Source organism: Phascolarctos cinereus, unplaced genomic scaffold (genome assembly GCF_003287225.1).
Source record: "Phascolarctos cinereus isolate Bilbo 61053 unplaced genomic scaffold, phaCin_HiC Scaffold_1;HRSCAF=81, whole genome shotgun sequence".
NCBI lineage: Eukaryota > Metazoa > Chordata > Mammalia > Diprotodontia > Phascolarctidae > Phascolarctos > Phascolarctos cinereus.
Genome location: NW_027555514.1, coordinates 119,942,794 through 119,959,652, shown reverse-complemented (window position 1 = coordinate 119,959,652; position 16,859 = coordinate 119,942,794). Strand labels below are relative to the sequence as shown.

Below are 16,859 nucleotides of genomic sequence, written 5' to 3'. Positions count from 1 at the left end.
TAACATTATCTTTTTGGATATGACACAGCTTAAACCAAATTCTACCTTAAAAAAAAAGCCATGGAAGGAAGAAAACAGAGGAAAGGAAAAGAACAGAAAACACAAAGAAAATTACTGCATTTGCTTATTCTACATATCTTTACTGAGCCCTTACTATATGAAAAGTAGCATGCCATGTGTTGAGCTAAATAAAAAATATGTAAAATAGCATAAATAGGGTAAGGATATATGTTTATAGATTGTAATCCATAAAATCTTAGGACTGGAAGGAACATCTAGTTTAATTTCAAGCTACAAGTTAGGAAACTAAGGACCAGAAAGATAATGAAGATCAAGAAAATAAGGTGAAAGAAATAAAATTGAGAATATAGATTAAGAAAATGTCGACGTTACAAGAAAAATGTAAAATCTCATTTTTGTTAGTATGGATGTACATGTAAAAGACACAATCTACACCCCCCCCTAAAAAGTTTTAGAAAACTGTACCTTTTTACATGAACAAGGAGTCAAATTCCTAAAGAAGAAAGTCATCAAGTATCCCAAAAGTTGAAGAGTAGCAATTAATTACCTCTGATCTGGCATTGGTATACATAATATGTAAATGGTAAAAGGTAAAAATGGTCTGTTATTCCCACCACTAGCTCTGGTTTGCTCCTATCACATAAGTTTAACACAGTAGTTCACAAATCACTCAGTATACAAAGAAAGCTAACAACTATTTTTATCCGAGTAGACAAGTATACAAGACAGTTGTATACTGAAAATACATGGTATAATATCTTATTTGTTTTAGGAAACAAACCAAGCATTCTTATTTCATTGCTGAAGAATAATACTTCCAATAAACTATCATAAAAATTAAAACAAAAACACAGTCTCGAGCCACTTCAAAACAATTCCAGTTGTTCAGGAGTATACCAAATGCTTTACTATTTTCCTTACCTATTTAAAAGTAAACAACATTTTTTATTGAGAAATACAAAGTTGTGAACAATAATACCAAACCACATAACAAAACTCAACATTAAGGCAGATTTTAGTCTTAAAACATCTTAAAGGAACAAGAGATGATATTACCTTCCACACCATTTTTGAGGAAATATACTAGAGAAATGATCTTGCAGTTTTTTTTATTCCCTTTATGAAGTTATTTAATTAAAAGTTTTTCTTCCAAGGGATTCCACGTACTATGACTTTAAATAAATATTTTAAAATAATTACTTAACACCAAATAATGCCTAGGCATCGACAGAATACAAATCAGATCTGCAAGTAATCATTTGTGGACCTGAAATTAAGTCTAAAATATAAGCGGCACAAACATACATACATACATCTACACAAGTGCATGTGTGTTTATATATGTATATGTAAATTGTTAAGCTTGTCTGTATTCTACCTCACCTCTAGAGATTTGGCCAATGCAACATGGTTATCATAAACCAGGATGTCTACTGTCAGATGCTGCAATTGATTAATACGATCTGCGTCCCCTTCAAGAGAACCATCTTCAAATAAGACCTTCCAGGATGGAAATGGAGGTTTTGTACCATCCCACACCTATAATGCAGGGAAAACAAAGTCCAACGAAAATTTACACAAATATTTAAGTTAAAAATGACATTTTATGGTTCTATGACATGTGGTTGATTACAGCTTCTAAAACATAACTCTGAATTACAGAAGTTAGACAATGCCTGGAAGTAGGGGACACAGTAAAGGAATAAATAATGGCTGAATTCTACAAGCTTTTAGGAAGCATGTACAATGTTCTAGGCACTGTGTTAGACCCTTGAGATAAAGCAAAAATGAAGAAATCCCTGTCCACATGGAGTTTACATTTTACTGAAGGGATATAACATATATTTGATACATACTGGATGATCTGAGAATGGAAAGAACACCTGGGGAGATCAAGAACAGATCTGCTTTTCAAAAAGACAGCACTTATATGGAGAGTGAAAGAAGCTAAGAATCCTAAGGGATGGGGGGAAAATGAGTATAATCCTGGCATGGGGGCCAGCTTGTGAGAGGGAACAGATATAGGAGGCAGAATGTCAAAATAATATGAGTTTGTGGAATAGCTAGTAGTCCACTGAATTTGCAATTTAGAATGAATGAAGAAGTATATGAAATATGACTGGTAAATTAGATTAGAACAAGACAGTAAAGGAGTTTAAATGCAAAGTTAATTTTTTTTTACAGGTGAGTTAAATGGTTAAATATGTTCTTTAGAAAGACTGTTTTGAGAGTTGTGTTTCTAGAATGTTGTGTCAAAATTAATAATCAATGTAATGACCAATCAGGATTCCAGAAAACTAGTGACGGAGCATCACATCATCTCCTGGCAGAGAGGTGATATGAAGATACAAAATAAAGCACACATTTTTGGACATGTTCAATACAATCATTTCTTTTACTTGACTGTGCACATTTATTGCAAAAATTTTATTTTTCTTTCTCTTTCATTTTTTCAAACAGAGGCAGGAGGGAAAATAAATGCTTGTTTAATTGAAAAGAAAAAAGAAAGGAAAGGAAGTACTGGAGTACTTCCTACATATTAAAAGGTGATACTTGTTGGGGGGTGGGAGGGAAGGTGGTGAAGAAAGTGCTTTGTAATCTAAGGAAAAGGGTGCACACGGGTGTGTGTGTGTGTGTGTGTGTGTGTGTGTGTGTGTGTGTGTTAGGTCACAGATTATGGGCTAGAAGGGGAGGTCAGATAGTCTAAACCCTTCAATTTATATTACAGGAGATCAAGGTCTAGGGAAGTTAAAGGACTTGTTACAGCCTGTGACATAGGTGCTATAAGGATATTCATTTTACAGCTGAGGAAACTGAGATAGAAAGCAGCTAAGTGACTCAGCCAGGATCACCCATAGGTGTCTGAGGCTAAGTTTGACACTTCCAGGCTCAATGATTTATCCACTATACCATCTAGCTGCCTACATTTATCTACTGCTAAAGACATATTTTAATTACATGTCTTATTCCCCTCCCTCACTGCCATACCAGAATATAAAGTACTTTTAGGAGAAGGAACTATATCCTATTCAAAACTTCTCAAATCATCAGTTTAGATTAGAAGGTATCTTTAAAGTAATCTAGTCCGACCCATTCATTTTATAGATGAGCAAGCTGAGGCCCAGAGAAATGAAGGGTCTTGCCCAAGGTCACATAGTAGAGGACAGAGCCAAAGACTGACCCTAGATTCTTTGACTCCAAATTCAATGATCTTTCTGTTATATCATGCTGCCTTTGCTTTCCTAGTATTTTAACAAAACTCTTTCAAAATGAATTTGCTGACTTTTCTCCCTTCATTTGTACAGATGGTTAGCATTTCACTGATTACCACATTAAGAATATAAAAATATTATTTAAAGGCCAGGTATAAGATTCTGAAAGTAAAAAAAAATTTCCTTAAATAAAAACCAGCACATATATTAGCCATTTGCAATTCCAACAGATAACATGAAATGTTTGCTCAAGACAAATCAATTTTCTTTGGATCAATTAATAACAGAATTATACATCATTAGTTAAAACATTAGTCAAAGATATAACTGAGAATAATATCACAATACCAACAAAGCACCACCAATCATAGTTATAAAAAGTCAATCTTAGACATGAAGTATCTCTTAAAGTTCATGAAGCCATCAGAAACCCTGGTTATAAAAGATCATTTCAGACCATCAGTAATTAATGAGTTTAAAGTAGAGGAAAAAGAGAAAATGACAGAATATATCAATTCAAGTATCATTTCTATTTGTTGACTGGTTATATTACTTAAATACATTTAATATTTTATTATTAAATTACTGGTCATTGAATGACCAGAGGTAATATGAGGTGGTGAATAAGAGAGCTTCAAGTCCCAGCTTTGACAACTTTACTGGCCTTGTGACTCACTAACCTGTCAGGGCTCTATGCAACTATATAACTATAAATCACAAAAAAAATGCTGACTTGTATTGCTAAAAATTTTCCTCATCTGGTAGTTCCCTAAATCAGTGAAATCACAGGTCTTCTCCCTATGAGTATCATTATGAATGTTTTATCACCAAAAGAAAAAAAAAGATGCTTGAGGACATAGTATTCTTAGAAAATCTACTTTAAATCCATCAACATATTTATATTAATTCAAGTAATAATAGCATTTTCACTTACACAGAAGTGCTAGACTAATACTACAATGGCTAGGGCTTAACATCCATTCTACATGGATTTATCTGAATTAAAAGTTTGATTTTTTTTAAAGTTCCCATAACTACTTAATATCAAAATGTGATAAAAACAATAAGCAAGTATATTTCACCAGAAACAAAATGAGCTCTGAAAAATTAGGAACCTATCCTAAACTAATATAACCTTAACTATTTATAACTTTTTGATACCTACCTTTAGAAGAACTGAAGATCCATCTACTTCTGCTTTCCCTACAAGTTCACAAGTCAAGTCAAAATACTGCACTGCCTTTATATCAGACAATTTTACTAATGCCCCAGAGGAGGAAATATGATTAGCTGCCCAAATACGCAATGCTTCTACTGCTTTCTGGTCATCTGTGGTGAAGGTATATATTTTGCTTGAAGTACGAGGAATTACTGGAGTTCCCAAAGTTCCCTCAAATGTAAGAGATGAAAATCCAACAGTAGTAACACCTTGAATTTCATTTTTATATTGCTGTATCTGAAAGGAGAAGGGAAAAACAGCTTAGTTGGACAGAGAATCATATATGTAGAAAGGATTTTAGAGATAAGCTTCTTCAGATGGTTTAAACAAGTGAAAGATTATGCATAAAACAAAACATCTTATGTTTATACAGTGCTTTAAGGTTTTGAAAGCACCAATCCAATAAACATTTAAGCAACTCTATGTGCCAAGCACTGAGCTAAGTGCTGGGGATACAGTTAACAAAAAGACACACACACACACACACACACACACACACACACACACACATACACACACACACATAATTTCATCTGATCTATACAACAGCCCTATGAGGTAGGTAATATAGGTTTTATTACCCACTTTTAAGACAAGGAAACTGAGACTCAAAAAAATTGCCTTGAACATAATAACAGAGCTAGTTAGAAGTGAGATTTGATGCCACATCACTTCTAAGGACAAATCCAGCAGTCCTTCATTACAATGTATCTTTCATGATAATGCTTAGAATAACTACATCCCTACACAGAAGTTCCCCTCCCCCTCTAACATGAGTCCTTTCACTTTTAGTGTTCAAATATAATAGCCCAAGTTGTAAATCTTTCCTACTTCTAGCTGGTAGTTAGTTTTCCACACAACATATTATGCTCCAGTTCCCAATTTTCTATAATCCTTGTCCAGTTTTGACTACCAAGAATTTTTAGTATGTTTACCCTAATAAGTGCCTCCCTGAAATATTTAATTTTCTTTTAGTTTCTTAGCACCAATAAATGAGATAGGTATCCATTCTGAGTGGTTTTGGTAAACTCATAGGGCTCCTACTAGGGTAATGGGGGCTAGTATTATACACATGATCACCATATAATTTAGACAGACAATGATAACCACTTTGGTATTTCTCAGAAACAGAAGGTAAATCTGGCACACAAAGTATGTATTGAGCCCTAAATTACCAAGGCAAATTGGTAGACGAATCCCAAGTTTAATTGTTACACTCTTCTAAAAATCCTTTAAAATTTCCTGTAGTATTTGACAATGAAAAGATTTAATTTCAGTATTCAAAGGAGGATATCCAAACTACCAACTGCTACATGAAAAAAATGCTTCAAATAAAAAATAACAAGGGAAACATAAAGTAAAGCAACTCTAAGGTTCCACCTCATACTCATCAGAGTGACAAGGATAATAAAGAAGGAAAATGACAAATATTAGAGGGGTTTTGGGAAAATAGGCATATTAATGCACTGCTGATAAAACTATTAGACTGATATAGCTATTCCGGGAAGAAATTTGGAACTATGCCTCTCCAACCCTGGAAAAACAAAAACGAAACTCTAAATTCTGTATAACCATTGGCCCAATGATGCCCATACTAGGTATAAACCCAATGAAACCAAAGAAAGAATAAAAGGACTCTTATGAACAAAAATATGCAAAGTAGCTCTTTTTGTACTGGCACAGAACTGGAAACTAAGGGATCAAAGGGAAACAACAGTTAGTTAATGACTAAACAATCTCTAGTACACGAACATAATAAAATACCATTCTGTTGTAAAAAAAAAATGCTGATAACAGTTTCAAAGCCTGGAAAGATTTGTATGAATGGATACATTGAGAAGCAAGTAAATCCAGGAGAACCACTTACATAATAACAACACTGTAAAGACAAAGAAATGTTTAAAATTTAAGAATTGTGATCAATGAAATGACTAAAAACAATTCCATAGAATCAATGATGAAATATGCTACTCTCCTCTTGACAGAGAGGTGATGGACACATGATACAGATGAGACATATGGGAATGTGTCTTACTTGATGATATATATTTGTTATACAAGTATTGTTTTTCTTTTCTTTCTTCAACTGAGGTGGGAGATTGGTGAGAGAAAAAAATGCTCATTAATAATAAAAAAAATTTCCCTATTTCAAGGTTAAAAGAACAAAGTTGGTACTCACTGATTAGGAGATGGTTGAATGAATTGTGGCATATGATTTTATTTAACCACAAGAACATGACAAATATGAAAAATTCAGAGAAAGAAATAATTAAGATAACTTGTGAACAGATAAAGAACAATGTAAGAAGAAACAGGTACAACATACACAATAATTACAACATAAACAAACAAAAAAACCCAATAAAGACCCACTTATCTCAGATTAACTGGAATGAATAATCAATGGTCCAGGAAAGATAGATGATGAATTATACCCCCCTGCACTCTTTACAGACAGGTAAGGGACTGAAGGTACAGAATATTTAGCCCATAAGCATTTGTGGTCAAAGGACCAGCCCAAACAATTTCTGAGGGATTCATCACCAGAAGGCTTGTCACCAAGGAATTTTTTTTTTCAGTAATAGCAATTCACTGAGACAGTGTACTAGGGCAAAGAAAGCTCATGATTTGTTTTTGTGGAGGCAAAATCCATACCAATAAAATCACAGATCCTTGGAGTATGAAATTAAGCATATCATAATTAAGACAATGCAATGATACCGGTGGCAACTTTTGCTGCAGAGTCCTGAAAAAGATCTATGAAATATGATTCTTCATATCAGAGAAAGAGTGAATGCTCTCTCCTCTTTTTCAAAATATCGTGTGTGTGTGTGTGTGTGTGTGTGTATCTTATATTTTGCATCCCTCCCACTAGAAGGTAAGCTCTCTGATGACAGGGACTACTTTAAGTTTTGTCTGTGTATCCTCAATGCCTGATACTGTGACCTGAACACAACAGTGCTTAGTAACAGTGTGCTGGAGAAATACAATTGATAGTCACTTCATGCCTCTTCTTTTCTCTCACTGCTAACCTGACTTTGGATATCTTTGACCCAATTTTTACCTTTCTACTCTCCTGGCATCTTCTTAAACATGCAAAGTGAAATATTCTTCAAGGCTATCATTCTTATATATTGATGCCATAACACCATTACTCAACTTACTTTAAGAGTTCCTTAATATGAAACTGCCTTTATTATCAGATTATATCTTACCCAAGGAAGCCAACTTCACTCTTTCATAACCATATGCTTTGGCACAAATAATGGAATTCCCCCCCTTGACCACCCACTAGGTATGGCTTTGAATTACTTTTGGCTATTTTTATTTATATACATGTATGATTGTGTGTGTGTGTGTGTGTGTGTGCGCGCGTGTTTTTTCAATGATATTTCCCAATTAAATTTTTAAAAAAATTAACATTCACTTTTAAAAACTGACTTCCAAATTTTCTTCCTCCCTCACATTTTCCCTACTCCTTTAGAAGGCAAGAAATATGATACAGATTATATACGTGAAGTCATGCAAAATATATTTCCATATTAGCCGTGTTACAAAAGAACACATACATGCACACACACATACACATCAAGAAAGTGAAAAAATTGGTTTCAATATACACTCATCATTTGTTCCCTTTCTGGAGGTGGACAGCATTTTTCATCATGAGATCTTCAGAACTGTCTTGGATCACTGTCTTGATCAGAGTACCTAAGTCTTTCACAGTTAACCATCATTCCAATATAGCTATTACTGTGTACAATGGTCTCCTGGTTCTCCTCACTTCATTTTGTATCAGTTCATACGAGATTTCTCAGGTTTTTTTCTGAAACCATTTTGATTGTCAATTCTTATAACACAACAGTATCATAATCATATATCACAACTTGTTCATTGGCTATTTTGAAAAATCAAGTCCACTCCCTACCCCCAATAAGGATAATTTGCTATCAATGAAAAGCATGCACTATAAATTCTGAAGGGAATTACAACAGGATCACAGACTTTCAAGTGTCTTACCAGGATGATAGAGAAGAATGCCTGGGCACTATTAGAAGGTATTTTGGAAGGCTCAGTTTGTTTTGGAGTTCCAAAGACCTTGATAAAGAAACTTTACCCAAGTTTTGGGGGACCTCATAAGGGGGTACAGAAAAGCAACAGTGAGACAGATAATGGTGTTTACCTGAGAGGGACAAGAGAAGACACACTGGTGATGAAAATAACTTAAAGCCAGAAATTGTGGCAATTGATGACAGCCAAGTGTAGGCAATGGTTCTTTTCTTCCCTCTGCTTTCCCTGAGAACAGTGCTAGAAAAATTTCTTGTTGTTTAATTGTTCAGTCCTGTCCGACTCTATATTCCATGAGGTTTTCTTGGCAAAGATATTACAGTGGTGAGACAAATGAAAAATCCAAGAACCAGAGTTTCCAGGTAATTGGTAATCAATTTATTAATTAGGCTAGCCGATAATCAACAAATTGATGGTCAGTGATTTCTCTCAGTAGCCAAAGAAACCTAATGGAGACACTGAATGCCTAGAATTTTTTTTTTGAAAGGGAATGCCCCAACAGAAGAAATCAACCCTAATTAGTGAACAATTAATGAGAGAGTGGGCATATTAATTAGGAGGTGGGCTAAAAGTCATCAGCTCAGCAGAAAACTAGGAAAGAATTTTTACAACCAGTGTCTCTGATAAGGGCCTCATTTCTAAAATATATAGAGAACTAAGTCAAATTTATAAGAATACAAGTCATTCCCCAATTGATAAATGGTCAAAGGATATGAACTGGCAGTTTTCAGATGAAGAAATTAAAGCTATCTATAGTCATATGAAAAAATGTTCTAAATCACTACTAATTAAAGAAATGCAAATCAAAACGACTGAGGTACCACATTATACCTAACAGTTTGGTTAACATGACAAAACAGTAAAATGATAAATGCTGGAGAAGATGTGGGAAAATTGGAACACTAATGCATTTTTGGTGGATTTGTGAACTGACTCAACCATTCTGGAAAACAATTTGAAACTATGCCCAAAGGGCTATAAAAATGTGCATACCCTTTGACTCAGCAATACCACTTCTAGGTCTGTATCCCAAAGAGATCACAAAAACGGAAAAAGGACTCACATGTACCAAAAATACTTATAGCATTTCTTTTAATGGTGGCAAAGAACTGGAAATTGAGGGGATGCTCATCAATTAGGGAATAGCTGAACAAGATGTGGTATATGACTATAATGGAATACTATTGTGTTAGAAGAAACGATAAGCAGGCAGACTTCAGAAAAACCTAGACAGACCTGGATGGACTGATGCTGAATGAAGTAAGCAGAACCAGGAGAACGTTATACACGGTAACAGCCACGTTGTGCGATGACTAACTGTTAGACTTAGCTCTACTCAGCAATGCAAGGATCTAAGACATCTCCAAAAGTCTCATGATGGAAAATGCTATCCACATCCAGAGAAGAACTATGGAGTTTGAATGCAGATCGAAGCATACTATTTGCTATTTTTTTTCTTCTGTTGTGTTTTGTTTCTTCTTTCATGTGGTTCCTCCTATTGGGTCTAATTCTTCTTTACAACATGACTAATGTGAAAATATGTTTAATAGTAATGTATATGTAGAGTCTACATCAGATTGCATGCCGTCTTGGGGAGGTAGGTGAGGAGGGAGAGCGAGAAAATTTAAAACTCGAAAGTTTATGGAAGTAAATGTTGAAAACTAAAAATTAATTAATTAATAATATTTTAAAAAATAAAAGTCATCAGCTTTTCCTGCTGAGAACATGACTTGATCATGAGAATCAGCCGCCTTTAGCAATCTGGACAAAGGAATCCCTATTTACCCAAACCAATCTGGTTGGTTTTATCCTTTATGAGCTGGGTTACCCTAAATTCCCATAGAGGGGTATAATGACAAGGCCTTGATGCTTTGGGGTTGAAATTCACCTAGGTTAGATTCTGTTTATACCATAAACAGAAGTAAGGTCTCCTATTTGGGTGGTTCCCATCCAAGATAGAGGAGCAAGTTCACAGAGGATTTGGACAATCTTATCTATTAGCCATGCCCTTCAGAGACTTACTGAATGGACTACAGGGGCTAGTCCCTGAATGAAGAAATAAAGAGAAAAAGCCTTAATCCTGTTAATATAACATATAACATATAATATAACCTGTTAATATAACAGAAAATAATCACTTCTCTCAGTGGTTTGCCATTTCCTTCTCCAGTGGATTAAGACAAACAAAGGTTAAGTGACTTGTCACACAGCTGGTAAGTGTCTGAGGTCTGATTTGAACTCAGGTTTTCTTAACTCCAGGTCTACAGCTCTAATTCCTGAGCCATCTGGCTACAGCCCTAGGAAAAATTTCTATCTGGAGTTAAATTTTTAATCTTTTTCTTCAGTATTCTCCTTTTCCCCAATTCTCTAAGACCACTGAGAGAAGAATATAGGAGAGAAAGGAGTGAGCTTTATATCTTTCTATACCTTGTTTGAACGTCCATGTGCATTTCTACACTACTTGATATAGCTAATGAATTATAACAGGCATTAGTGGCGATTTTGCTTATGTCTATAAGTGCACAATTTGAGACTGAGAGAATAAGGCTAGACCATGGGAGACAATATTTCCTCTGTTTAGACCAAGGTGAGGGACAAGCCAATTACAAAAAGAGTTTCAGTAATTTTGCTAATTACTGAGCATATTCCAGAGCATATCTCCTAAACTGCCTTTAAACAAAAAGAAAAACTGAGATGAGGCAATAGAAGAGAAAAGTGGCTATTAGGATGGTTGTTATTGAATTCACCAGAGTAACACTGTGCATCACACAACCACACCCTACGAAACCATAATAAATAAACAAGAAAAAAAGTAAAGAGAAGGAACGTCCAAGACAAATAGAAAACTTTATGTGGCCAAGTTTGGAGGATGTTGCTTTAAAGAGTAACTGGACCAAACGGAATTTGGTTCTACATCTGGCTCTGCTTATAGTCTTGGTTAACTACTTTACCCTTCCTAACCTATTTTTTTTTCATTATTAAATGAGGATATTGTCAGTTGACCAGCTGACCAACTGATTTAAAGGACAATGTCAATGTTAATTATTTTAGTGTTGTTACAATCTAATAATTTATGTGCTGATATTTTTCCAAGTAGCTTAAAAACTAAGGTGATTCTAATCTATTCAAAAAGCAAAGGTTAGATAAGAACTAGAAAAGCTTTGGGGATGGGACAATGAAATGTCATTTACCAGAGAATTTGCCACAAGGGAATTCATTACTTAGTTTGCCTTTTTCTCAGTCCTCGGCCACCTTGAGTTCTTGTGGATTCTGAAATTACAGAAAAGTCTTTCCCTATATATTTATCCTCTTTTTGTGAGGATTCTAGGACACTACACTCTCCTATAGCTACCTTCCTGATCATTCAGTACCTGTTTTCTTCACTAGTTTGTAGAATGTTGCATGAGACATATAAGTGTATCATTTACAACACTGGACCTAAATTAACAGGGACCCATCTGGAACTTTGCTAGAATAGGAAGTAATGAATTCACTGAGAGAGAATTAAAATAAGTATGGACAATGGAGAAGACTCAAGAACAGAGCTTCATGGGGTAGACATAATAAGAGCTACAAAATAACCAATGATATAGCAAAGGAACCTGGGAAGACGATATCAGCAAGGCAGAAGAAAGAAAAGAGAGTGGAATAAAAAACCAGAGGGAAGAGATTAACTCAGCATGAGAGTGGACAGCAGTGTATCAAATACTGCAGAGATGTCAAGAAGGATGAAAGCTTAAAAAAAGGTCACTGGATTTGGCAATTAAGAGATCATTAGTAACTTTGGAGACAGTACTTTTATCTTTTGCTACTTAGCTTAAGAAAATAACAGTTTTTCTAGGCTTATTTTTTAGTTAGTAAAATGAGGATGGACTAGAAGATACCTAAAATCATTTTAGCTGCAAATCTTATGATTGTCCTTTATTTTTAAATAAATGGTTATTTAACTATTTCTACTCCCACCAATAGGTCCTTTAGTACAGACCCTCATTACTATGTGCTAAGAATATTATAGTACCTTCTTACCTGGTCTTACTGTCTACAATTCCTATTCTCTACAATCCAAAACAATATCTTTCATGCAAAGATAAAAGTATTAAATCCTCTGCTCAAAACTCTCCCAAGAGCTCTCTATTGTTTACACAATTATAGAATATACTCCTTAGCCAGGGCTTTCAAAGGCTCTTGCAATCTATTGTGAACCTGCATTTTCAGTCTTACCTTTAATCACTCGCCTACATGCCTTATTTCACGTTCTAAAGGGACTTACATATTGTACAACTAGACTACTTGCTAATAATTGTACTCCAGAAATATCTCTTACCTCTCAGTTCTGAGCCTTTGTTTACACCATTTCCTGGAATGCCTTTTACCTTTATCTCTGGTGAGATAAAGGTAACTTTATCTGAAACTCATCCTTCAAGTCCCAAATCAAATGTTAACACCTCAGTGAATAACTCAATCAGAATGACCTCAAAGAGCACTGTGTAGTTGTAGTACACATTCATGTTCCAGTTTTACTTAAAATTATTTTTATCTTTTATATTTTTTAAACTGTTGAACAGACTTGGAAGAAATGTTTATGAAAGAGATTAATTATTATGTTGTGAATTCCTTGAAAGCATGAAAATTTTCCACCTAAACAAAATTATAAGTACCTGTAGTAAACCTGAGGTCATTCTCCCACCTTTTTCAAGGAGTTTAGCATCTGATTTAGCATCTTCTTCTCAACTACTGTTCTTAATAGGGCAGGAGTTGAGAGATGCACTTAAAGTACAAGGACACTTTAATATTCAAATAGATGTTTTCTTAAACTTCCTAAACTCCCATTTCCTCAACCTCCTCAAATGTTATGATGTCTTCTTTTGCTCTTACCTTAGGCACGTAGGGGGACAGTTACATACTAAGTCACCGTTATCCACAAATGTTCCACTATCTGACCCTTTCTTATAATTCTACCTCTACCTATGTTTCACCCCTACTATACTTACTCTTTATCTTCACTGAAACCTCGGATCTCTCCAGCCTTCAATACCTTCTCAGATGATTAATCTTGTTCTGACTTCACTTTCCACTATCTCCAATCTCCACCTAATAGTTAGGTTTCAACTCTATACCCTCCTCTGCTCTTGAATCACTTATCCCTTTGCCATATCACTGTTTGTCTCTTGCTAAACCTTAGCTCTAGATTAACCCCACCATCTGCCCCCTCTGCTCCCACTCGTGAGCTGAATGAAACTGGAGGATGTCTCATAATCATGCTGCATGGGTAGTTAAAAGTTCATGCTATCCAACCTCAATTAGATTATCACTGTGACAAGAAAATCCATTAATTCCTCCCTAATTCCTTATCTGCTTAAAAAAAAACTATTCTAAGAGTTAGGGGTTTTAAGACTAAAGGAAAAGTGGAATTTCAAAAAATTATGATCAGTTAAATGAATTTCAGAGGAGGAAAATAATGAATTTAGTTTTAGACATGTTGGCATGTTGTAGATATGCTGGGGACATCCAGTTTGAATTTACAACAGGCAACATGTATCCTCAGCATCTAGCACAGTCTGTAGCACACTGTAGCAATACTTGTTGACTGATTCTATTTTTTTAATCTTTCTTCTACATTATTCATTCCAGTTTTCAGTACACAAAGAAGCATATAATTAGCATTTACTGGGTTTGGCAAACAATAGATGAGTATCTGTAATAATTATTTGCATCAAGAAGTAAAAATTGTACCTTCAGTCTATGAAAACGAACAATGTCTCCAATTTTGTAGATTACTGGAAGTGTATCAAGATTTACACTAAAAAGCATACAGGTTAACTTGGCATTGGACTGGTCCATAATACTTACAACTGAGCAATAATCTGAAAAATATAAATTTATGAAATTAACACAATTTGACTTTTGTTATCATAAAAAGATTTAAAATAAAAAGTACATAAATCCAAAGACCCCTGACTTTGGGATAAGAACTTTCTATTTAACAAAAACTGCTGGGAAAACTGGAAAACAATAGGGCACAAACTAGGTATAGACCAACATTTCACACCATATACCAAGATAAGGTCTAAATGTGTTCGTGATTTAGACATAAACAGTGACACCATAAGCAAATCAGAGGAGCAAGAAATAGTCTACCTGTCAGATATATGGAGAAGGGAAGAAACTATGATCAAATGAGATAGAGAGCATTATAAAATGTAAAATAGATAATTTTGATTATATTAAACTTAAAAGCTTTTGTACATACAAAATCAATGCAATCAACATTAAAAGGAAAGCAGGAAGCTGGGAAACAATCTTTACAGCAAGTGTCTCTGATAAAGATCTCATTTCTCAAATATATAGAGAACTGAGTCAAATTAAGAAGAATCAAGTCATTCTCCAAATGATAAATGGTCAAAGGAAAGGAAGAAGCAGTTTGCAGATGAAGAAAGCAAAGATATCTACAGGCATGTGAAGAAGTGCTCTAAATCACTTTTGGTTAGAGACATGCAAATTAAAACAACTCTGAAATACCACCTCACTCCTATCAGATTGGCTAATATGACAAAAATGGAAAATGATAAATGTTGGAGAGGATGTGGGAAAACTGGGACACTAATGCACTGTTGGTGGAGTTGTGAACTGATCCAGCCATTCTAGAGAGCAATTTGAAACTATGCCCAAAGGGCAACCAAACTCTGCATATCCTTTGATCTAACAATACCACTAATAAGTCTGTATCCCAAAGAGCTCATAAAAAAAGGAAAAGACCTTCATCTGCAAAAATATTTATAGCAGCCCTTTTTGTAGTGGCAAAACATTGGAAACTGAGGGCATGTCCTTCAATTGGAGAATGGCTGAACAAGTTGTGGTATATGAATGTAATGGAATACAATTGTGCAATAAGAAATGATGAACAGGCAGATTTCAGAAAAACCTGGAAAAACTTGAATGAAATGATGCAAAGTGAAATGAACAGAATCAGGAAAACATTGTACACAGTATCTGCAACATTGTGTGATGATCAGTTATAAATGGCTCAGCTCTTCTCAGTAACACAATGATCCAAGACAAGTACAAAGGACTCATGAAGGAAAATGCTATCCACATCCAAATAAAGAACTGATTGACTCTGAAGGCAGATCTCAAAGCATGCTTTTTTTACTTTATTCTTTTTCATGTTTTTTTCTTTTCATCTCTTTCTTCTTTCACAACTGTGACTAATATGGAAATATGTTTTACATGACAGCACATGTATAATCTATATCAAATTGCCTACCATCTCTTAGGAAGAGGGGAGAAGAAAGAAGGGAGAAAAATTTGTAACTCAAAATCTTCTAAAAATGAATGCTAAAAATTGTCTTGACATGTAATTGGGGGAAAAAATAAGTAATTCATGAGAGATCTGTAATTAAAAGAAATACAATGATGTCAATACTTCTGCATAACATATGAGCCATGAGGAAAGACTCCATCATTTTCCGGTTCCCCTTTTTAATATAATGACATTTTTAGTTAACCTCAGGTGAAGAGTTTTCATATAGAACAGACACTAATAAACAGCTGCTGAAAGAACGAATATAGTAACAAAGTCAGGAGACATTAAAGCTAATTAATCAAGGAGGCTCTTGTAGAGAGACTCATTTTGACTCTTTTTTGGACTGTCCTCCATTAGAAATTCTACTTGACTCAGCCTGTTCATGGAAGTCTAGAGAATCCACTAGTAATTAGAACCACACATGAAACTAGCTTTTACCTTGAATATAACTGGGGTACTACATATATAAGACCTGCTTAATTTTGTAAATGCCTCAGCTGAACTTCAGGAATAATTCTGTTTCTTCCTTACTGATTTTTTTCCTTTTTCTACCTAGGTTTTGCATATACCATTGTTCCTCCAAGACAATTTTCTGTCTCACGAGGAAGTGATTCATCAATTCTTTATTTAGCGAGCCATTTCTCCTGTCTTAATTCCCTTTGTCTTTCCTCTATCTTTTTAACTTTCTCAGTTATTTTTGAAAAATCTCTCCTTAGTTGTACTTTAATATTTCAGTACACTTCATAACCTATCCATGCCTTTTCATCTTCTGTAAATCTTGTCCATATTTTTTTCACAGATCTTCCACAGGGAATCTATACTTTAAAGGGCCAAAACATATCAATTTATTGGACAATGGATAAAGCTCAAAATATCTTCAGTATCAACAAGTAAGTTAATGTTTGTAAATGGTCTATAAAATTACATGCATTCCTAGCATGCTTTGCTCCCTTTTTTGGGAGATGGGCGGGGAGGGCAAATAAATTTGCAAAGGTCATTTAAAATTTTTCATTATATAGAGATCTAGGAGAGATCA

At 34.6% G+C, this 16,859-nt stretch overlaps 1 protein-coding gene across 1 annotated transcript in view; it reads right to left on the bottom strand.

The window, feature by feature from the left end:
• POT1 (protection of telomeres 1) overlaps positions 1 to 16,859 on the bottom strand; it is a 100,525-nt gene that overhangs the window by 29,461 nt on the left and 54,205 nt on the right. The window contains 3 exon segments of the mRNA XM_078153932.1: positions 1,405 to 1,560; positions 4,399 to 4,689; positions 14,254 to 14,384. Of these exon segments, the coding sequence (XP_078010058.1) occupies positions 1,405 to 1,560; positions 4,399 to 4,689; positions 14,254 to 14,384 (578 nt within the window).